The 15,208-nt window shown below is 31.6% G+C and overlaps 4 protein-coding genes across 5 annotated transcripts in view; 2 read left to right on the forward strand and 2 right to left on the reverse strand.

Moving 5' to 3' along the window:
• The first annotated feature begins 39 nt into the window (after window positions 1-39).
• On the forward strand, window positions 40-1,462 carry LOC126866055 (SPRY domain-containing protein 7). The gene is made up of 4 exons (XM_050619146.1): window positions 40-373; window positions 630-907; window positions 968-1,070; window positions 1,142-1,462. Exons 1-4 carry the CDS (start codon window positions 268-270, stop codon window positions 1,237-1,239), a joined length of 585 nt encoding a protein of 194 aa, XP_050475103.1. The 5' UTR covers window positions 40-267; the 3' UTR covers window positions 1,240-1,462.
• A 142-nt stretch (window positions 1,463-1,604) lies between these two features.
• LOC126866026 (heparan-sulfate 6-O-sulfotransferase 1-B) lies at window positions 1,605-9,316 on the reverse strand. Its single transcript, XM_050619076.1, has 4 exons — window positions 8,791-9,316; window positions 7,662-8,065; window positions 7,089-7,268; window positions 1,605-5,852 (listed from the first exon to the last, which is right to left on the reverse strand). Exons 1-4 carry the CDS (start codon window positions 9,227-9,229, stop codon window positions 5,535-5,537), a joined length of 1,341 nt encoding a protein of 446 aa, XP_050475033.1. The 5' UTR covers window positions 9,230-9,316; the 3' UTR covers window positions 1,605-5,534.
• Window positions 9,317-9,493: 177 nt separating this feature from the next.
• LOC126866054 (uncharacterized) lies at window positions 9,494-11,186 on the forward strand. 2 transcript variants are annotated; one of them, XM_050619143.1, is made up of 2 exons: window positions 9,494-10,166; window positions 10,226-11,186. In XM_050619143.1, the coding sequence occupies exon 2, from the start codon at window positions 10,477-10,479 to the stop codon at window positions 11,083-11,085; it is 609 nt and encodes a 202-aa protein (XP_050475100.1). In that variant the 5' UTR covers window positions 9,494-10,166; window positions 10,226-10,476; the 3' UTR covers window positions 11,086-11,186. The 2 variants fall into 2 exon arrangements, with proteins under 2 accessions (XP_050475100.1, XP_050475101.1); XM_050619144.1 differs by having other exon boundaries at window positions 10,518-11,186.
• A 234-nt stretch (window positions 11,187-11,420) lies between these two features.
• Window positions 11,421-15,208, reverse strand: part of LOC126866003 (uncharacterized) — a 56,218-nt gene continuing 52,430 nt past the window's right edge. Inside the window, exons 6-10 of the mRNA XM_050619005.1 lie at window positions 14,475-14,883; window positions 13,434-13,853; window positions 12,882-13,083; window positions 12,598-12,792; window positions 11,421-12,402 (exon numbers count right to left, since the gene is read on the reverse strand). Coding sequence (XP_050474962.1) covers window positions 12,223-12,402; window positions 12,598-12,792; window positions 12,882-13,083; window positions 13,434-13,853; window positions 14,475-14,883 — 1,406 coding nt within the window. The 3' untranslated portion in view covers window positions 11,421-12,222. The remainder of the gene's footprint in view (window positions 12,403-12,597; window positions 12,793-12,881; window positions 13,084-13,433; window positions 13,854-14,474; window positions 14,884-15,208) is intronic.

The following is a 15,208-nucleotide window of genomic DNA, read 5'->3' on the forward strand; positions in this document are numbered from 1 at the left end:
TAAATTTGGGAGGAAGCCATTTTCTGTCATCTACGCATCTACCTACACACTGAAGCTTAAAGTGCAATCTCTACGTTGAAATACACACAGCACTAACTGACTATCATATCTACGCGCTGTATGGTGTGTAATATTTTCGGCGTAATCGAAGTAAATAACGCGATCCGTTCGTTTCATTATACGGGAGAAAAAAGGGGTTTTTCTCCTAACAGTGTCACAATGTTTTTTGCGTTCATCTAAACAAACCAAAAAGGAAAGGAGACAAAGATGATGTTTTGCTGTTTGAGAAACTGTTTTGACGGCCTTGGCTTCGCCGCAACTCAAACACAGAAGAGAGGACCAAATCCTATATCTTTAGATACATCCTACATGGGTAATTTTTACCTTCTATTACTGAAATAACGTTAATAATAGTGTTTGAGAATGTTAATAGTATTCATATCATTGTATTTGCATAAAATTTACGTTTTTAACCGTTCCGCAAGATAAGGATATGCACTTAGTGTCACTGATGATATTTATGTATTCCGGTCATAACGAGAGTTCTGTTTTTACGTAATCTATATTAACGATAAGAAATTTTACGAGAAATAGCAGTGCTTAAGCAAAATATTACCCAATTGGTGTAGGACATGAAGTTGTGATAGTAAAAAATGGTCTAAGAGTGTGTGGTCGTGGTGGTGCCTTAACAAATGCTCCTCTTGTCCAAAGTAAAAGTTATTTTGAAATTAAAATACAACAAGGTGGTATATGGGCCATTGGATTAGCCACTAGATCTACAGATCTGAACGTTACAACTGGAGGAAATGATAAAGAAAGTTGGGCTCTCAATTTTGATTCTATTGTAAGGCATAATCAGCAAGAAATACATAAGATTCAAAGTCCAGTCCAAGAAGGAGATATTATCGTAAGTATAAATTACTGGGGGATATATCAGTTCATAAATTAATAACCTTTTGTTCATCAGGGTGTGTCTTATGACCACATAGAACTTAATTTCTACTTAAATGGAAAACCGATAGGTGCTCCAGTAATGGGTATAAAGGGAACCGTGTATCCAGTACTCTATGGTAATTATTTTCAAACTAAAAGAATATAGTAATGTTTTAACAAGTTTAAAAAAAATAATCTTCCTTTATAGTGGACGATGGGGCCATTTTAGACTTAATTTTGGATAACTTTACTCATCCCCCACCCACAGGTTTTGAAAAAATTATGCTAGAGCAATCATTACTCTAGCAAAGACATTCCTACCTATTATAAGTGTCAATCTCTTTATACCTTGGCACGCAAAGCATTATATGTCCATCCTATATCTGTCTAACATTAAAGTATGGAATCAAAAATTATTCTTATCTAGACAGAAATCCTTAAAATATAGCATTATGAATAAGAAATATTTCTCTTAATAATGTACAAATATATTTAATTAACAATTGCAAAATAAACATTTTAATTTATATCTTGCCTTTATCTTTCTTTTTTATTATTCCTATAGAATGATATCTATAAGAATTAATGCTTATAATACTATAATGATAATATTAACAAATGTAACCTAGGCTAATTTGAATTTGGTATATTTTAATATAACTACATATATATATAGTTTTTGTATAATTGTTTAATAATCAAATAACATAATTTTAAATATGTGTACAACTTACATATAATATTTTTATATAATATATATATATATATATATATATATGTCTGTATAAGATTGTATATAATATTGTGTACACAACAATTTATTGTTCCTTAATGATTTAATGGTATGGTATGTACACTGGCTGGCTTACATAAGGTACCATTGGCTTAGGCCTATATTTTGCTTTATTAGGCTACTGTCATGGATTTTTGTCCTCATTATTCTTTTTTTTTTTTTATTACAACTTAAATTCATGCTAAAAATTTCATATTACATATTAAAGCTAGCCTTTCATTCACGCTAATCTGACGAGTATGAGTTCATTTTTACAATGCTGATAATGCAAGTAACTATCAACCCCATAAATGTTATAGTCACAAGCATCCTGTTGCACACGTAATGAGATAAACATACTAACACGATGAAAAAATGGCAGAGATACATGTAATTAGTGAAACTTAAAAGATTCGATAAAATAATATACACGACGTTCCTAAATGTGTGATGTTAATTTTAAAATACTGCACACCCTGTGTAATTTAAGTTCGATCATTTCTAAATTATTTCGAAGATGTTAGCGTATAGCGAAGGCAAGTACGCGAAAATAGCGATATATTGCTAAAAATCTGTTCCTGTGCATCAGTTGCTTAAACAATCATTTGTGTTTTCATCCAAGTAGATACCTTCTAATTATATTATTGTACCTATATATCAAGTGGAAAGATCTTGAAATACATCTTTTCACTTATTGCAATTATAATGATCACTCTGTTTAAGAACATATAAAAGTTTCCTTTTTACAATTGCTTTTAACAAGCTCTCTGCATTTTTGTAAAAACTTATTAAATCTTTGGTCCTTAACGTTACTTTTAAATGATCATTATCGTTAATCATATTACATACTTAATATTATATATATATTTATAAATAGATTGCCCATAAGTTGTTCACGTCTGAATGATAATAGTACCAAATTAATTCTTGTCTACACTTTTAAATAATACTCCAAAAACATTATACTTCATTTTGTCAAAAATTAAATTGATACTACTATCAAACACAAGTCAACAAAAAAGAAACACATTTAACATAGGCCATAGAAAGCCTGAAATTTAAGAACGTTAGAAAAGACGATATACTTTTCCAGTTAATATAAATCATTTCTAATAGCAAAGCTAAAAGAACAGATCCATTTGTTTTATATCACTCATGGCACTCATTTTATGATTCAACTTACAATATAAACGTGGTAATCATACAGAAGACTAATGGTACACGTTAAAACCCACGTATTCACCGGACGCATACAATGTTCATAAATGTTTGTGAGCATTTGGAGATATTACATAAGCATTATATTACATAGCATTTATGATGAACACTGGTCCACATAAATGCTAACGAACAACAACAACATCCGTGAACATTTTTCGTCGATGATGTTCTCTTTTTTTGCACTAGACACAAATGATAACAAATTTCATTTGAAATGTAATTATACGACGACATCAGCAACGCTCACGAACGTTTCTGAACATTTGTGAAAGTTTACGTGTGCCACGCATTTCTATTAATCGCTGAAGAAGTTTGGAAACGTTCGTGGATCACTTACGTAATCGACGAATACGCTGCTAAAGAGAGCTTTTGCATTTTGCTTCGTAATGATTTAATGCTAGTTATCTAAATATATCTAATGTACATAGAATATATTACATTTATTTGATGACTGGATGAAATATTTATAATGGTAACCCATTGAGTCTTATTGCACGTGTGATTCTAACACATTAAACAAGTACATGATCTTTTCAACTTAACGCGATTTACTTAATTTTGTAATGCAATAATTATTACCTTTGAACGAAAGATTGATTAAACTGTAAATACGACTCTTTCAATGTTTGCATGTAAGTAACAAATTAAAACAATTTAACTGAAAGGAATGTGTGCTAAAACAACATGATCTTTGTGAACAGTTACACTGACAAATAATCAGCATCTAATATTAAACACGTTTATCCAATGATCATTCATTCCAACATTCACACGAACAGTTTATCACTTAAGCTATATAAATCGCTTTTATTAATCCTATTACCACTTTATTCAAATAACACTGCAAATGATTCTATTAAAAAATATAGACTTTTAGATATATTTACAAAATTAATTTGTAATATTTATCCTTCCATTGAAAACCGCTATAAATAGAGATTTTTATACATGCTGTATATTATGTCACTTTTATTATCTCTTTCACGTGTTAATTAGGAATATCGATCGTAATCTAATTTATAACCTCAGATGTAATTTTAAAGCAAGAAATATTTCATTTTTTTTAAATTCTTTTTAAACAGAAGCAGGCATAATTACATTTCTTAAATGATACTTTTAATTTGCTATAGAATAACGATTAAAGATACCACTATTGTAGAATTTACATCATATACGGTATGTGTTGAAAGTAAATTTAATCGTAGAAACGAAAAAATAAAGCAAGAAGATTATGTATCAATTCATATTAGTAATTGAAGCCATAAATTCCAAAGCAGCATAAGTCCACTGTTTGACATTATATGAGTCATTGACATAATTGTTTTTAGTTTACTCAAATCTGTCTAATAACATTTTTAAACAATGAAAATATGCCATCCTGCACGACAATTTTCAACGACGACATATCGATGAGCAACTAATCACGCAGTTATTCTAATTTAAAGAAAACACCAGTTTCAACTTTTAGCGCGCAGAATGCTTATAAAGATAAGATGTCATTAAAACTTGCAGAGTGCCAGCCGGTGAACTCAAATCATCGCACATGCTTCGAAAACTTATTACAGAAATATAGATTCACTGAGAAATCTAGAATGATGACTCATGCAGTAAAATTTGGGTCGGCGAATAAACATGTTTTTTTGTTAAATACCATTTTTTTAATAAGTTGGCTGAAAGTACAATAATAAATTACTCGATAATTTCCAAAACAGCACAAGTTTACGGTTTTACGAAACTACTTACAAAGAACATGATTATTTAATAACGATTAAAAAAGATATATATATATTTACATATATATAATGAAAATGTACGTACAATTGATACTTACAACAAAAAATCAACAAAATCGATAATGAATTAAGAAAAATAAACAAAAGAAGATTGATTTTCTCGAAATATTGATTGATAGACTGGTGCTATTTTGGAATTCACGGCTTCAATTTTTATTACTAAATTATAGAACTAATTTTTATCACTTTTGAAGAATATTAAAACAGATACATATAAAATATTGAGTATCATATGAAATACTAGACATTTATATTTTTGCAAAACATATTAAAGTTAACATTTTTTCCTAATCCTATTAGATTTTTTCATGTAAGTAGTAAGTATGCATTCAAGAAATAATTATAGTATCTTTTCCCTAGAATTGACTTCGTAATACACATTAAAAAAATCTGTTTGCAAGCTTTTATCTTATACGAAGTAAAAACATTAACAAAGTCAAAGTTTAAATGTGATATATTTTAAGCAAAAATTGCATTAAATGGAAGAACTCTTTAAAAAAAATTATGAACATTATATAAATCATAACAAAATTTGTGTGATTATATATTTCATTTCATATATAGCTACCGAAAGAGGATTCCAAGGGTTTATTCCAAGATCCTCTCTGGGCTCTCTTTGGTCTTATCCACATTATTTTCTATAAACACTTTTGGTAAGTTCTATGCAGACCACCGCCGCATATAATAATTCTATGTAAAATTTCTTTTTTCTTTCAAGGATGATTCCCTGAGATACTCAGATTCAGAGCAACATTTTTCTCGCTCGGCCATGAATGCAAAGCATCGATATTATCTATCAGTAACATACTTACATATCATTCAACATCTGTAGTATCTTCTATGACAGAATCCCAATTGAATTCCGTTGCACTTTGCCTAGAAGGTAATTCTCCAAGGTGTTGAAATCGTTGTACGAAGTATGGATCGCGATCTCTAAGTCGTTTGAACCTTTGGAACGCAAGATTTTTTGCGAAATCATACAGTTCTAGATCCAGTCTGTTTAATCTACGCACAGCATCTAACTGCTCCGTGCTTAGGGTAGCCATTGTGGCAGCGCTTAACGTCGCGTTATGTTGTTCAAACGCAACGGCAAATCTCATTCCGAATGTTTCTTCAAAGGAATACTGTCCCACCTATTCAGTTTTAAGTTAATTTTATAACATGTACGCACGTAGATAAACGTATAAAATGCAAATCGACTAAATGAATTTTTTATATAGCGCGCAAATTTCGCGAGGAAATTGAAAATTTCAACTCGTATAAAAGCAAATCGATAATAATTTCTTTTAAATTTTTTAACTTTTTCAAAAGTCATTTCTAGAAATATATATACATTGGAATAACTAAGTTTAAAAAATTAAAGAGGATTTTAAAGATTTTCGCGTAGTTTAGCAGTTGTACTAATTTTTAATTTTTTTGTTAAAGGAAGCATATACAAATAAAACATTTTTAAATGTTTTTTTTTTAATAAAACATTATTCTTTTTGTATGATAAGCAAAAATCTGTGACATACAATTTTCTCCTATTAAGTAGTAGCGTAATAATCTAATGCAATTTAAATGCGTTTTAATAAAATGCATACATATTAGTTAGCATTAAGTTATCAATAGCGTGACAATTTATGAACTACGACGTATTAGAAGATCAGAGTTTGATAGTACAAACAGTGGTAAAAACGTATTAACTTACATAAAGCAGGACTTATATAATCGCTTCGTTTCGTATTTTTCGTATTAAGTCGATTTTCAGAATCTTTCTATACTTTTTCTTTTTTTTTTTTTTACTTTCTATACTTTCTATTACTTTCTTTTTATCAAATATTATGAATATGTTAGACGCATTAAATAACAATGATATAAAAATATAATTTTCGTCAACATGCATTTTAAATGAGGAAAGATCTTTTTAAGACCGGAACGTTAAAAGCGTGGAATATTTACAAGCATATTTATCGTCCATGTACGGGTAGGTAAGATAAATATTTACATTAAGAGCTACTTTCCAAGAGATAATTGTTAGGTAAAACATAAAATGTCTTATTAATACAGGCGGTCCAAGCAACTTAGTAGCCAAAATAATAACTTCCAAAATTTAAATAGTTGACAAACAAAAATTTACGAATAAATTAAAAACAATAAAATAAGTGTTAATATGATACAATAAAATATTAAAAAAATTTTAATCAATAGATTGGTTTAAATTTTCTTATATTGCAAAATGACAACTAAAATTAAAAATAATTTCTTAGCGATATTTATAAAGATTATTACAGTACTAACAAAATGGCAATGCTAGAATATATAAACATACAGGCAGTACAACATATATGAACATGCATTTAATTATTAACAAAAAAATTAGTTCTTACTTTCTGGTATTCAGTCAACATGAAGAAAGGCATGAATTGCAAATTGTGCTTAGCACTAGCCAACATGAGACGATCTCTCTCCAAGCTGCTGAGCGTAGAATTGTAACAACCAACAATTGATAGATCAGCCAACATTCTTGTTTGACGGTTACTTGCCAAATTATATGGACACGCCATAAACTACATAAATGTTGTCAAAAAGGTTTAAATTTTAAATAAAATTTTGTCCTATTATCATTATATAGCTTCTTTATGTTTATGATATTTATTATCCAGAACCAATGTAAATAAATTCTTATGTTTTACAATATTATATCAATGAAATAATTACTGCTTTTATAGCAGAGAACATATCTATACAAGAAGGAAAAATTGTATCTATTTAGAGAAAGAAAAATAAAGATAAGGAGAAATACTTTATCTTAATGTGTTTCTAAATGTGAAAGCCTTTCAGATAACATACTTAATGTTTTACTTATGAAAGAGATCACTATGATGAATTCATAAGAATACTAATATATAAAATGCTTACAGATTACCAAATATCAATAAAATCAATAAATATAATATTACCTGTTCCAAAGATACCCCTTGCCAACTAGATCCAGGATAACACTGTGGTATATTTGCTTGAGTTCCTCCACACCAATGACGAGCTCCTCTCCATGTTGCACCCCTTTGTACGTGTCTAAACTCAGACAGATACCGTGCAACAGGATCCCTTATTATAGTTATATAAAAGTATCTACGTTTTATGCCATCCCCTTCAATTTTATTTAATTCTGTATCAACACAGCTAGTCAATTCTGTCCAGTCAGCATGTAGACCACACTTCCAACCGGTAGAATATCGTGAAAAAAGCCAATTTTCATTGCGATTTGGACGGAAACAAAAACAACGCTTGCGTCTTCTTTGACAAGAACATGGTCTTTGCAGATCTAAATCTCTAACTAAATGTTTTCCAAACAATGTACCTCCTGTAACATAAAGAAACATTAAAAAATTAACAAATATAATTTTCAAATATTTTAACTTTCTTAGTACTCTTATTACTTTATATATATATATATATTAATAATTTAAACAAACGTTCATGACATGCATATTCTATTATTCTGTATGTTGATAAAGAGAAGCTTATGGGAGGTATGCACATGGAAAACAAAAAGGAAACACAGATATGCATGCATAGCATATTAAACAGGGCAACATCCCTGAATTGTTCTTTCTCCTTCTAAGATACAGCTTGAAGGTTTCACAGTGTCTAATGAATAATGCAAAGATTCAGTTGTACAATGGTCAGAAGGGATGTTGCATTGTTTTTATTAAGCCATAGGATTGGTTACCATAGGATTAGTCCGAAGAAAAGTAAAAAATCAATCAAAAATATGTTTATGCAATCTATAATCTCTGCAGTAGCTGGTCTATGTAATTGTATCCAATTTTTCTGTTATCAGCAAATTTGCAGACAATCAAACTTTGTTAAACATATAAATAAACATAACAGTCATGGAAAAAGAAATTTATATCTTGACAGAAATAAATATTTTTACATATAACAAAATTTTATTGTCATACAAATTTTAATTACACTTTTTTCATAAACTGCATTCAACAAAAATAAAATGGGGAGGACTGACACACATGGACAGCTAAGACAAAAAAAAGAAATGAATTAAACAACAATGCAAACCCAACTTACCAGTTTTCTGAATGTGCAAGAAAACGATGACATCGTGACCGTTGATGTCAAACTGAAAGGTATCATTGGTAAACACATCGTCGTAACCAAGGCTCCCTTGAATACTCTGCAATCTAAAGGCAGGATGTACCGAGAGCAGGCCATTTTTGTCGAATTCGACGGAAACGGAAGACAAACCGGAGCCGGGACCAGCGGACAGACCCTCGGACAATCTCACGGACTCCTTGATCTCGCGGCTCGTGAGAGCACAGACGTGATCGGGGCAGAAGTAGCCGAGATAAATGATGCCCGTGAGCGCGAGAAACAAACATATCCCTACAACGCTACGTAACCGAGTCCTCCGTGCTCGTGACTCCATCGTCGCGGACCTCTCGCATAAATCGTCCTTTACCAGGACCGAGAGTACGCTAACGCCTTCTTCGCTTGACCGTCTGCCCATTATCGCGCCCCATGTTTTTTTTCACCACTAAACACACCGCGTACCGCTCGCCGATGCGGCCTGACCAAAACTACTCTCCCAGAGAACGTCGGCCATGACAGATACTCCGTATCCCTACCACGCGCCTTCGTCATACAATCGTCGCGTCGCCCCGCCGCGATTCTCTTATGGACATTGTCTGGTATTCGTCTGTAACAGTTTCTCTAAGTGAAGAGGGGAGATCGTGAGTTTATTTAAAAGTGCGAACTTACCAAGTGTACACGGCTGCAGCCACCTATATACGCATACTTATGCACTCTACCACCGTGCATCTATTTAAAGCAATATCTTTTGTCTTTTTGCATCGAGGGTTTCGGGTAAGTTTCACAGCTGCGTGCCATGAATGGTCATTTTTGGAAACCTTAATGATTATGATTGTTTTTTTATGAATATCTCCTTTCTATAGAGAAAATTAAGATATATGTATGTTTTATTCTTTACATATTGAATGTATGATAGTTTTTATCCGAATTTATTTGTAAGAAATTGTTGGTATCTGTGCGGTGAAATGATCATATCGATGTTTGATTTTAAAGAAATTTGGGCGTTGTATATATTATTTATATGAAAGCTATAATATACATTTGATCGTTTATTATGTTTAAATAATATTAGGCGGTAATGAGGTTAATAGGGTTTAATTACATAAAAATTCAAAATTATCAATACATCAGCTTAGCGCCTTTTTTCGATCACTGTGAAGTAAGTTGCGATACAAATGGAAGCGACTACATATTGCTTCACTTCAGATTGTAGTCGAGTATATACTTACATACTTAGCCTATAATCTGTTATAACCTAATTTCATCTGTCAAAATTTCTATCTTGAGTTACTGTCACATCATACAAGTTTGTTGTGTAAATTGGTTATATTTTTGGAACTCTTAAATTTTTACAAGTAAGTATTTTATTATATAAATTTATAATATTTATTGCAAACTTTTTTAAATTAATTAGGAAGTGGTACGTTGGTGACGTGTTAATAAATATCTGAAGCAATATTCGATTTAATTGTTGCTTATATATTAATTATTATAGCTAAAAATACAATGAAAATAGTTATGAGTACAAAGTTTCACTCTTGATTCTATTTTATTCTTTCTATTTTTCTGACAAGACACATACAGATAAGTATTTTTTAGAAATTTATAGTCCATTATGTTAACCTTGTATTTATTTATTAATTCATGGATCATTAATGGAAATATATGCATAAGCAATTCATAATGATTTTTTGTTTGACATTTAGAATGACAACCATCGAGTTGCTCGAGGATAGGGTTATGGAATTAGAAAAACAGATATATGGACTTGCAAAGAAAAATGAAACTAATGATATTTCATTGGAGAATCCTGTAGTCGATAATATTTTACATGTGAATACGCTGATCTCATCTGCAATGTCGGGACGAGAAAAAGCAAATCTAATGATAAAACGATTACCAGAATTAAATAATTATCTAGATCCGATAATTGAAAGTTCTGAAATACCAATAGAAGCTAAAGTTCAATTGTTACTAGCAATGGCACCAGAAATCAAGCAAAATTATGAAATGTTGAAACAGGTGCAAGAACTAGTGCCCGTGTTAGAAACTGATCGTTTAAAAAATGTTCCAGAATTGACAAATAAACTCAACGATTTGAATCTATCATATCTTAAATTATATGAAGATACTCAAGGATTAAATAATCATATAAATGAAGTTTTTTCCAAGTACAATGAAGTGATAACTAGTATTTCAAAATCATTGATTACTATAGATGCTATTGTGACAGCAGCTGAAATAGCAAAAATACCCAAAAAACAATTAGATTAAGAAAGGATTGCATAAATAATTCATAAGAAAAATTGTTATTTATTATTTCACGAATAAAATTATTTATATTTAAAATAAAACAGCTTTGTATTCATTTAAAATACATTTATTTTTATCTTAGCATGTAAAAATACTTACGCATTCATCAATGACTATGCATACATAAACATATTTTATTATTGTATCTCTTCATAACAATGTATTTTATTAAAACACTTATATATTATATACATTTATATAACCCTATCTATTTCTTAACCTATACCGTCGTTCATTTCAGGAATCCTTCTTTAGGATCTCTGAGACAAACTGTTGATTGAATAACTGGGTGTATTTATCTGATGGTCTCTCGTTTCCAATAAATATTGCTGTTACTCTTTTGAATCTAATAAGAGGATGGACATTACACTAATTAGTAACACTAGACCTTTGTTAATATCTCTCTGACATAGTAAACTGCAAAGTGTATGTCAGCAAGAATCCATTAGAAATAGTTGTTACATGAAACCTGTTGATTATTCAGCAGAGTAAACGAGTGTATTAAACGTTCCACATCTTTTCATATGTATAGAACAGCATTCTTAGGAGACCTATTTCGCTAACTTGTAAAAAAATCTCTTACAATGTTAAGCATATTAAACAGTCACTTTATACAGTATTTACAAACGTCTTAATTGTAAATATCATGTATCGCCAATTATATGTACCTCCGTCATAAATTTTATTTCTTATATATAGCGCAAAAACTCGCCACGGAATATTGCACTACCTATTAATCGGTATTATAGAGACAGGAAAAAAGATCACGATTCAGAACACTTTTTTCTCATGTAGAATCAATTATGGCCGCGATTGTATTATTATCTGTTGAACGCGTTCTTTGCATTTAAATAGGAACATACCGTTTGGAAAATACAGACGGATACAAATTAAGTACATAGTTTTTATGTCTCGTGAATTTTAACAGGAACTTCGACATTCTACCGGATAGTTCCCCTTCCAATGAATTTCTTTATTTCGTTTCTACTGTTCGTTCGTTCCAGTGTATCGTTGTCGTCGATTCGTTTTAAATCAAATTAAAATTCATCTAATGCTCGCGCATCCTCGTGAAAAGAACGTAATCACGTTTATAGCACTTTAACTTTGCGTTTGCAAAGCGGGTACGGAGTTTCGCAACCAAGATAATGCTGGTTCCACGCTAGAGTAAATTGCCGGATGACCTCTCGAACATCTGCTATGGTGACTCAGTAGCCCTTGAATTTCCCATCTGACCGATCCTCCGCCAGTTTCACACATTAGAGGTGCTCCTTCGTCGTTCTGAGAGAAAAACAAAATAAGAATATAGATATCAATATAAATGAATTATTCAGTTTGTTGAAAGATAGAGTTAGAAAATGCAAATTAGGAAAGTACAAGACACTTGGGTTAATAATTTAAAAGAAACTTCATAGGCTGATAGATATTGTTATTTTCGTTACACTCTTTTTAATATGAGAAAATTAGAAATCTTACGTAGCAAGGTCCTTTATTCGTATCAGTAAATCCAGCACATATATTGTCCTTTGTGATGAACCCTGCATAATGGCTAGTTGCATTGCACTTCTCAGAGTCTAACGTTGGCAATGGTAGGAAGTTCAAATATTTTTGTAAATCCACTTCGCCATTCGCAGAGAATCCCCATCCTGCCATGACGCATATCTGTCTCGGCTAAAATTAATAAAAAATGCACATATATTTTAAACACTTTACCTATATTTTCAAATATATTCTTGATACCAAATATTCGTAATACGAACTTGAATAGGATGTTTCGGAAGACAAACGGCGCTAACGTTCCTTGAGAAAGTTAGAGGCTTCTCGAGCTCAACTAACGCGATATCATTGTTGTATAAAAATTGATTGTATTTCACTTGCGGGTAGGGAATGATGTTCCTCACGGGATGTGCTTTTAATAGGTTTTCACCGGTGAAAAGTTGCCACCCACTACTTTGCTTATATCTAAACAAAATAAAAAATATATCTTCGTAATTAAATTCCGTTCGAGATTCGAATTCAGATCGATAATCTAGTCCATCTTCGGAGAAAAATTCTGTATTTAATCCACTTTCTGTTAAACCATTGAAGCAAGAAATCTTCGAAATAACAGTTAATGGAATTAACTGTAAATTTTCCAAATCTTCAATTTGTACTTTTAAAAATTGAAAAATCTGTTATATCAAATTATTCGAAAAGACTTATTATTATTATTGCTAGAGTTGACAATAAAAAAGAAATGATTTCCTTGAATTTTTGTTTTCTTTTTTTTTTTTTTTTTTTTAGATTATGAATCTCTTAATCGAATGATTTACCTGTGAATACAGGAATAACTGGCAAGCACATGCATAGGTCCCAATATGCTTGCCGTGCAAGCAGCACCGTGTTTAGGTTCCTTTAGCAAGGCCACGCTGGACCATTGTCCTTCGCTGGCTGGTGTTCCGCCAACCAATCTGGCAGTTGGTCCTTCGCCATAGTCAGAACCGCAAGAAAATTCTTGGCAAGATATCTGCACGACCTTGTCGGAGATGCAGAATTCCACTTGTTCCAAATTTGTGACTAATGGCGCACGATGGTTAGGATTCAACTTTAGTCTGAGTATCTTCTGGATTTTATCCCATGTCTGGAGCTCTGTGCTCTCAGAACCAGCAAATCCTAGAGATCGGCAGTAAGAGTTGCTAAATTCTTCGCTCCATCCGTCGGAGCACACAAGACGATACTCATCGTTGTATTGTCTGGAAAAATACAACGTCCTACTTGATTTGTTATTTTCTTAATTTAATTAACAATAATAGCTTCTTAAGTTCAACTGATACAGATGGATAAATATTATTTGTTTAATCAGATGATTAGAAATTTTCTTAATTTAATTAACAATAATAGCTTTTTAAGTTTAACTGATACAGATGGATAAATATTATTTGTTTAATCAAATGATTAGAAATCTAATTAAATTTAAAATTATTGAATTAAGCCTTGGAATAGAATTGTGAAATGAGATTTCATTAAGCTAAATGTTTTACTTGTCGATAGCGGTAGATTAAAAATTCACAGACTGCCCTCGGAGTTAGTTAAACACTGATATTTGATAAGACTAGATATACTTTATGAATGGAATGGTTTGAAACGTGAAGAGAGGAGCTGATCTGATCTTGTTCGGCTACAACAGATTACTTCTAATATTGAAGCGGAATAAAATACGTTAGAATATTAAAAAGATCACTATGCCATTTCTATACTTTCTCAACAAGAAAGTAATGAATTCCAGTCTCAATTAAAAATTCTTCGGATTTTTTTTTTGATTATTCGATTTTTAATCCAAGATTTGTAATTTCAATTTCAACATTTTTTTTTACCTTATTTTTAATAAAGAACCTCCACCAAATTCTTGAACACCACTATTCTCGATGTTATCTTCTCCTTGTCCATCTGATGACTTTTTCTCCATAGTCATATTTGTCATTAAACAGTTCCATTCGTCAGAATGATCAGGACAATGTTCTATCCCATCACAGACTTGATTTTCAGGCACACATCCGCCTGTTTGACACTTGAACTGATCAAGAGCGCAATCGCATAATTTTTCGTCCTCTCCATTAGCACATTCTCTAATCCCGTTGCAGTGCCACGTTAATGGTATGCACCATTTTTCTGTTGGGCAAAGATACTCGTTGTTTCCACAACTTTCGGCACAATTGTATTCATCTCGGTGATCCTCGCAGTCTGGTCGACCATCGCATTGCCAGATGCCTGGGATGCATCTTCCTAAAATTAGAAATAATTATAATATAAGTGTAGTATCGTGGACGAGGGGCCTGGGGGGGGGGGGGGGGGGGGGGTGTCGTGCGAATTATAAACAAGCGGTTGCCGAGCATGTGCATGATGGGGTTTAAACAAAAGATACGAGGCTAAGACAAAAGACAAAGGGTTGCTAAGGGACATAAACGAATTAACGGCAGTATGAGTTGAGAAGCCAGAGAGTGCGGATTGCATTGTCGAGATAGTGTTGTTAGCGTTGTCGAAAGAGAGTTGAATCTGTGTTGACGAGAGTTGTTAATTAATTATAATACATTGTTACGATTAGTTCATG

This window comes from Bombus huntii, chromosome 5, assembly GCF_024542735.1.
Source record: "Bombus huntii isolate Logan2020A chromosome 5, iyBomHunt1.1, whole genome shotgun sequence".
Classification (NCBI taxonomy): domain Eukaryota; kingdom Metazoa; phylum Arthropoda; class Insecta; order Hymenoptera; family Apidae; genus Bombus; species Bombus huntii.